The sequence below is a fragment of the Sinocyclocheilus rhinocerous genome, unplaced genomic scaffold (genome assembly GCF_001515625.1).
Source record: "Sinocyclocheilus rhinocerous isolate Xijiao unplaced genomic scaffold, SAMN03320098_v1.1 scaffold4304, whole genome shotgun sequence".
In the NCBI taxonomy this organism is placed as follows: Eukaryota; Metazoa; Chordata; class Actinopteri; order Cypriniformes; family Cyprinidae; genus Sinocyclocheilus; species Sinocyclocheilus rhinocerous.
Window position 1 is genome coordinate 62,262 of NW_015635273.1, and position 8,409 is coordinate 70,670.

General features: G+C 38.0%; 1 protein-coding gene across 2 annotated transcripts in view; it reads right to left on the reverse strand.

Annotated features, from left to right (window-relative positions):
* Positions 1 to 3,232: 3,232 nt before the first annotated feature.
* Positions 3,233 to 8,409, reverse strand: part of LOC107746776 (gastrula zinc finger protein XlCGF8.2DB-like) — a 19,729-nt gene continuing 14,552 nt past the window's right edge. Inside the window, exons 2-3 of one of the 2 annotated variants that reach the window (XM_016561067.1) lie at positions 7,637 to 7,965; positions 3,233 to 4,405 (exon numbers count right to left, since the gene is read on the reverse strand). In XM_016561067.1, the coding sequence (XP_016416553.1) occupies positions 3,532 to 4,405; positions 7,637 to 7,893 (1,131 nt within the window). In that variant the 5' untranslated portion in view covers positions 7,894 to 7,965 and the 3' untranslated portion in view covers positions 3,233 to 3,531. Of the gene's footprint in view, positions 4,406 to 7,547; positions 7,966 to 8,409 lie in introns of both variants that reach the window. The other variant, XM_016561066.1, reaches the window with a different exon arrangement.

The following is an 8,409-nucleotide window of genomic DNA, read 5'->3' on the forward strand; positions in this document are numbered from 1 at the left end:
CTACAGGGACAGACTAGGACACGCAGACCAGTGAGGGGCCCAGGGAAGAACCAAAGTGCAAGAGAACCGAAGGCCTCGGGGGCCAACCTTGTGGTGAAAACTTCCTCAGGTTTTCCCCATCAGTAGTTTTATCCCCACCTCACTGGTCCATAGGTGTCAAATTTCTTAAAACTAGATTAAGAAAAACACTACACGATCAACAGAAGTCTAAAAAAGGCTATGCATGAACACTGCTGGCCTGCTGTTTCTTTGTTTTCTTTTGTTGCAGGTATGTGTATATGCCATGTCGTCTCATATGTAGCACCCTGGTGTAAAGCATCACCTCAGACATCCATGAGCAAGCTTCATGAGGGCAAAGAGTCATCTGAGTGACATTACGTGGAAAATGGACAGAAAACAGATGGACATGGACATTCAGGACTGCCACTCTTATGCTACATGGTTTTCTGTGTCATCATGCAGTTTGTACATTACCATCCCTTATTAATAGGTATGGTTCTGAAAAGAACTACTACACCTAAGTAAATATAGGACAAGACACAAAATAAGTTAATGTGCCTGTAACTTTTTCAAGTTAAATGACTGCAAGATGGGACTTTAGGCTATAGAATGGACTTATGGAGGTTTAAATTTGTATTATGTGAGAGTTATTAGAACTCTCAAAGGGGGGGGCTGTGGGATTACAAATTTAAGAATCTGTCTTAGATATACTGATCCTATATCCTGACATACAATCACCTGAAAAGCTAAGGTGAAATGCATTGTATTTAGCATTTATAGTAAAGATGATGACATCAGATAAATGATTCTATTAAACAAAGTTTGTGGCAAGAGGTTCCTGACAGTTCCTGTTCTCTTGTTGTTAGTCAAATGAGCCAGATGACTCACCTGAGATTCGAACGAGCGCAGGAGGAAGTACAGACACTCCTCTCGTTGATAACAGGGGAGCGGATCCAGCGAGAGCTTGATGGGGCGACGCGGAATGAAAAAGTTTTTTTTAGATCCATGCATTATAAACCTGAGGCCATCTGTGTCATTAATATTAATCAAAAACTAAAAGAGGAATCACTCATATTTATTAAAGGGTTACTCCACCCCAAAATGAAAATTTTGTCATTAATCACTTACCCCCATGTCATTCCAAACCCGTAAAAGCTTTGTTAATCTTCGCAACACAATTTAAGATATTTTGGATGAAAACCGGGAGGCTTGTGACTGTCCCATTGACTGCCTAGTAAATTACACTGTCAAGGTCCAGAAAAGAGTGAAAGACATCGTCAGAATAGTCCATCTGCCATCAGTGGTTCAGTCTGAATTTTATGAAGCGACGAGAACACTTTTTCTGCTCAAAGAAAACAATAACGACTTTATTCAACAATTCGTCTCCTCTATACACAAATAGCGTACCTTGTTCTGTGTCAGCCGCACCACAAGGATACGTGTTCTACGTTTTGATTTGAACGAAAACAGCGTACCCTTTTGGTGCGGCTGACACAGAACAGTGTATGCTATTTGCATCCAGCGGAGAGTTGTGGACTCGAGACTTGACCCGGACTCGAGTCCCAAATTTGAGGACTTGTGACTTGACTTGACATAATCAAAGAAGACTGGCGACTCGACTTAGACAACAATGACTCGAGACTTGACTTGGACTTGAGCCATGTGACTCGGCAAGTCTTTACCTTCTTAAAAAACAGAGTTCTGATCAATATAGGCTGGTTACTGAAGCGTATGGTCACACTGGTATGATTAGCGCAGCTTTTGGCACTGAGCCAGAGGGGGACTCACTAAGTGAGTGCTTGTTAGTGTTTTCATCCACATAATGTTTAGGATATTTAAAGTTTTAGACATTTAAAATACAAATAATCACTATAAACCACTTGAAGAAGAAGAAGAAATGACGATGTATATTGAAACAGCAGTAGCCTAATAATAGGGTAAAACCTTTCAAACATAATTTGATTGTTTGTTTTTTTCACGTCAAACGCTTATGTAGTCTTGATTTTTTTTTCACGTCAAACGCTTGTATGTAGCGTACATATAAAGTTCTCTCTATTCTTCCTGTTTACCAGACACTCACTTTCATGTCTTTCAGAAGAAATGGAGGCTCTACTACATGGTAACGCACATATAGCCCCTAAACAAAGCAATCAACTGTGATCATTATGAACTTCTTTAAAACACAAAATACATTTACTTACATATATTTGTGTATCTGAATAGCTACAGTTTTGCTGTGAATAATTTTGCATGCCTCGTTTAAACCTGCTATAGTGAACGGTGTGGTGCCAGACTTGTTTAGGACTTGAAGCTTAAATTTGAGGACTTGCAACTAGGGCTGTGCGATTAATCGAAATCGAAATCGAATCGAAATCGCGATTTGAGATGTTGCGATTTCCTAATATTCGACCTCACGTTATGTCAATTACATTTACACACTGCCTCCGTAATTTTCGTCCGTCATAAAAAAATTCAAATCGGGTTCGATTTTTGCGTTTTTCGCATCCGGAGCAAGCATTTTAAGAGGTGTTTTGACAGTACAGAGCCACCGTACAAGCGAACGCCAAAATCCAGAATGGCAATTGTCAAGTGCATCCACTTCGTCTCGCAGCACAAAGCACATAAAGATCCTTGCACACAGAGTTCACAGAAATTGGTGGCATTAAACTGAGCCACTGAAATCCTGAAGTAAACTTTGAATCACCCGTGATAATCCTGCTGCTCCTTAATAAGGAGGGAGAACTCTCTATATATCTCAGGATTGGATGGACCCAATATTTCCTTTCTATTTCTCTTTTTAAGAAGCGCGAGGACAACAAAACCATCCTCACTGCTTGAAGACTCCATTTAGTACTGTTTTGCGAATTTTTTCGCAATGGATTAATTATTAAGCATCGGACTCAGTGCGCGATGAATTTTTAGGATGACAAACACGAAAAAACGCATACAAAAATTTCGGACTCAGTGTGCAGTGACCTTTACTTGTGACTTGCAAAACAATTACTTGGTCCCACCTCTAATAATTCCCTCTCTCATGAACTCTTATGTCAAGTCAGCTTTATTTCAATAATGCTCTTTATAATGCAGACTGTGTCAAAGCACTTAACAGAGACAAACAGGAAAATTCACTCTGCTGTAAAGCAGGTCTAAAAGACAAGAGTGTAATTAAACAGTATGTAACAACTGTGAAGTTCATCAGTTTGAAATGACAGTTCTACAAAAGACAGCAATGTAGTTATTCAATTAGAACCAGTTAAGAGTTGACTGAAATCAGTTAGGTACCAATGTCAGTGTTGCACGATGGGATTCAGCTGTAAAGCAGCTCTACGGAAGATGGTATGCATCATCCAGCTTATGTGAAACTCAAGATTTGCTTTGTTTCTGGAAGTCTTTCCACAGTGATGGCACATGACAGGCTTCTCTACGATGTCCCGGAATGATTCCTAGGTTTTTCTTGTCTGTAAAACTCATTCCACACTGATGACATTCAAACAGGTCCCTCTTGAGTAAATCTTCATGTGGTACTTAAGATTACCTTTTCAGTTGAAGTTTCTCTCCAGTGTGAATTCTTCTCATGTGGGCTTCAAGGTATCGTTTTTGCCTGAAACTCTTTCCACACCGAGGGCATGTGTAAAGCTTCTCTTCAGTGTGAATTTTCATGTGAACTTTAAGGTTTCGTTTTCGCTTGAAAAATTTTCTACACAGAGGGCAGATGAAGGGCTTCTTTCCAGTGTGAACTCTAATGTGGTAATTAAGGTTTCCTTTTTTGTTAAAACTTTTTCCACACTGTTTGCAGGTGAAAGATTTCTCTCCAGTGTGAATATTCATGTGGATTTTAAGGTTTCCAGGATGACTGAAACTCTTTCCACACTGATAGCATGTGAAAGGTTTCTCTCCAGTGTGAACTGTCATGTGCCTGTTAAGGCTTCCTTTATGAGTGAAACTCTTTCCACACTGTTGGCAGGGAAAAAGCCCCTCCATAGTGTGAATTCTCAAGTGGACGTCAAGGTTTCCTTTTTGATTGAAACTCTTTCCACACCGAGCAGATCTGTTAGGCTTCTCTCTATTGTGAATTCTCATGTGCCTTTTAAAGCTTCCTTGTTGATTGAAACTTTTTCTACACCGATAGCATGTGTAAGGCTTATCTCCAGTGTGAACTCTCATGTGGACTTTAAGGTTTCCATGAAACCTGAAACTCTTTCCACAATGAGAGCATGTGTAAGGCTTCTCTCCAGTGTGAACTCTCATGTGCGTCTTAAGGCTTCCTTTATAAGTGAAACTGTTTCCACACTGTTGGCAGGTAAAAAGGCTGTGGATGTCAAGGTTTCCATTTTGATTCTCATACTGATCTTTCTCTTCAGTTTCATTCAGTACTTCCCTCTCCTCTTTCAGTGCCATCAGGTCTAAGGTGAAAAAACAAGCCAAAAAAAGTTAACCCCAGTTTAATGGCATAAAGCAATCAACATCAAAACATGTAGATGTGTAATGCATGTATGCTAGATCCTACACCAGGGTGTCCAAACCTGATCCTGGTCAGCCGGTGTCCTACAGAGTTTAAGCTGGCCATTATACAATTAATTTAAAAAACTAGATAATCTAATGACTGAGTTTAGGAAATCTAGATATAGACTGATCTCAATATACCATTATTATGTCTCCTAGGGGATAAAATGCAACAAACAGAAAAGGGGACAAGAGACTTTCAACCAGCATAACAAAAAATGTTTCTGAAGAAAATCACATATTGCTCCTTTAAGTCTTCATATGTGTTTGTCCTTTGGACAAGTAAATCAATCATTCATTTGTTAAATTTGTTGTAACATGATTGGGTAAGTCAACACTACAAAAGACACTTGTCAAATATCTGCTCAGATGGTAAAGTGTGTACTGGGCTCCTTTTGACGCAATCGAACTGAGTTCGGATCCGCCTTTTGCCGAACTTTTTTCCTCCCTTTTCAAATATCATATCACATCGGAAAGGCATTTACTTTCAATAAAAAATAAGGAAATAATCAAAAATTTTGAAAGTAAAGTATCGGGTAGGTTTAGGGTAGGTGTAGGGAGGGCTTTATTGTCTCAATAAGGTGGCATCCACTTAATAATTTGAATTAAAATTATAATTTACACTCAATGTTATTACGGCCAATTTGTTGTAACATGTGATTGGGTAAGTCAACACTACAAAAGACGCTTGTCAAATATCTGCTCAGATGGTAAAGTGTGTATTGGGCTCCTTTTGACGTGATCGAACTGGGTTCGGATCCGCCTTTTGCCGAACTATTTTCCTTCCTTTTCAAATATCATATCACATCGGAAAGGCATTTACTTTCAATAAAAAATAAGGAAATAATAAAAACTTTGAAAGTAAAGTATCGGGTAGGTTTAGGGTAGGTGTAGGGAGGGCTTTATTGTCTCAATAGTAAGGCTGCACAAGCTTCATCTGGCACGACCATGCTACTGACAATACATTATCCGTTATCAGTCGCCATTTACACTGAATGTAATAAAATTTGAATCATTCTCACCAAAGTTTTGGTGCCTCCTTAGTTATTTTTTGTTAATGAACAAATATGATTTATTAAGAAAAACTTAAAGTACTTGTGTAATTCGGGAATATACACATGAAATCAAGATTTCAGCTTTAAAAATAAATAAAAACCAAACATTTTAGAAAAGAACAAAACATCATGGTAGTTCAAACCAATGAGTATTAAGTTGCCACCAGAAAGTAATTTCCCATTCTAACTTTTAGGCCTGGTCCACACAAATTAGTTTTTGTTTGAAACCTTCCATCCACACTGGATGGACAACAGAGACAACATTTTGTCAAGGAAAACTGAGCTTTTTGAAAACACTCTCCAAAGTGGATAAATTTGAAAACTGTGTTTTTGCGTTGTAGTGTGGACTGTGGAAACGGTGGTATTTGAAAACGATGACACATTTTTAACAACTGTCCTAGGCAATTTTAAGGTCTTAGTAAAAGTGGTTGACACACAACTACAGTCTCATTTGGACAAATATAATTTGCATGAACCATGTCAGTCTGGATTTCGTCCTCTCCACAGTACAGAGACTGCACTTCTAAGAGTAGTGAACGACCTTCTCCTTGCCTCTGATACTGGTGTCATCAGTCTTCTAGTACTCTTGGACCTGAGCACAGCTTTTTATACTGTTTGCCATTCTATACTCCAGTCTCGTTTGTCTGCAGCTGGCATTACAGGAACTGTCCTGCAGTGGCTAAGCTCATATCTCTCAGACAGGCAACAGTTTATTAGCATTGATAAACACAAGTCTCGTTCGGTCACTTCTTCCCGTGGAGTGCCTCAAGGATCTGTTCTTGGTTCACTTCTGTTCTTCCTATGCTTCCTCTGGGTCAGGTCATCAAGCGCCATTGTCTAAAATTTTCCACAGTTATGCTGAGGATATGCAAATAATTTTTTTTGCACAGCCCAACACTGTTTCCTCCTACTTCTTTAACATCTTGCCTACATGATCTTAAAGCATGGATGGCTCAAAACTTATTAGAATCTCTGTTTTTTCAGTATTCATTTTTGTTAAGTGGCCCAAAATCCTTTGTCTCCTCTCATCTTGACTTTTCTGTTAATATTGACGGAGTTATAGTACATCCTTCCCCTACTGTACATAATCTTGGTGTACTATTTGATTCTGCACTATGCTTTGAACCCCATATCAACCAGCTGGTCAAGTCCTGTTTTTACCAACTTCGCTATATAGTTCGTTTACGACAAATTTCTAAGATACTGAAACTGTTATTCATGCTTTTATAACTTCATGCCTGGACTATTGTAACTCCTTGTTATATAGCCTACCTAACAAAGCCCTTAATCGCTTACAGCTAATTCAAAATGCAGCTGCTCGTGCCCTTACATTTACCAAAAAATCAGCCCACATCTCTCCTGTCTTAACGCAATTACATTGGCTCCCTGTCATCTATCGTATTCATTTTAAGATACTCATCCTAGTTTTCAAAGCTTGTCATGGTTCTGCACCTTTGTACCTTTCTAAATTAATTCACCCTTATGTCCCTATGCATATTCTAAGATTGAGTTCTGGGAATTTGCTTGCAGTACCCAAGTTCAGACTTTCTAGTGTGGGGGGCAGGGCTTTCAGCATTTCATCTCCTAAGCTCTGGAACAAAGTTCCTCAAACCCGTTGTGCTATCTTTTCACTTCAGACCTAAACTCGCTTATTTACAATATGTTTTATTAATTGACTGTCTGCCTCATTTTTCAATTCCATGCTTGCTTGTATTAACTATCTGGTACATAAGATGATCTCTGTCTGCTTTATTTGATTGATCATGTGACTGTATTTGTGTTTGTTATCTATCAACTTTATGTAAAGCGTCATTGGGTTTTGAAAGGCGCTATATAAATTAAACATTATTATTATGTGACACATATACCAATAGAAATCTGTTTATTCTTCATATTCATGACATTCTTCATAAATATCATTCATTTCTGTAGAGCTGGACATTTTTAAGGATCAAATGAGTGAGTTCAGCTTTGAGAATGAAAACCAACCTGTTTGTTCCTCAGTATCTTCATGTTTGACTCTGAACGCTTCTTCACTCTTCATGTCTTCATTCTCCTCTTTAATAAACACCATCTTTGTTTGTGTCTCAGTATCTTCTTGTTTGACTCTGAATGCTTCTTCAATCTTCATGTCTTCACTCTCCTCTTTAATAAATGCCATCTTTGTTTGTTCCTCAGTATCTTCATGTTTGACTCTGAACGCTTCTTCACTCTTCATGTCTTCATTCTCCTCTTTAATATACACCATCTTTGTTTGTGTCTCAGTATCTTCTTGTTTGACTCTGAATGTTTCTTCAATCTTCATGTCTTCACTCTCCTCTTTAATAAACTCCATCTTTATATACGCATGTCACGTGGATCTCAGCTTCTTAAACAGGAGTTTTTCTGTGCATGTGGACACTTTGTCCTGTTTAAGAAGAAGATAATTAACAGAAAGTAAATTATTCTCTAAAATAAATGTAAACTAAATCTCTGGTGCGTCTCAATCAAATCCCTAGTTCATTAGTCAGCGCACTGGTGAGGGAGTCCGTCAGAGTGATAGTTAATGGACTTAAATGACCTGATTAAAATATATAGTTAATAGTAGGTATTTATGATTTATATTTGGTATTAGGGATGTAACGATTCACTCAAGTCACGATTCGATTTGATTCACGATTTTGATTTCACGATTCACGTTTTTTTTTTTTACAAAATGAGATTTAAGACAAATTATAAATAAAATGAAAAAGAAAAATCCTTTTGTTACTGCTTGGACAAAATGCTGCACATTTCTTTGTGAAATTGAAATATAACACTATAATAATATACTAATATAGCACTTGCATATTATTGCTCTTTTGTTGGTTTT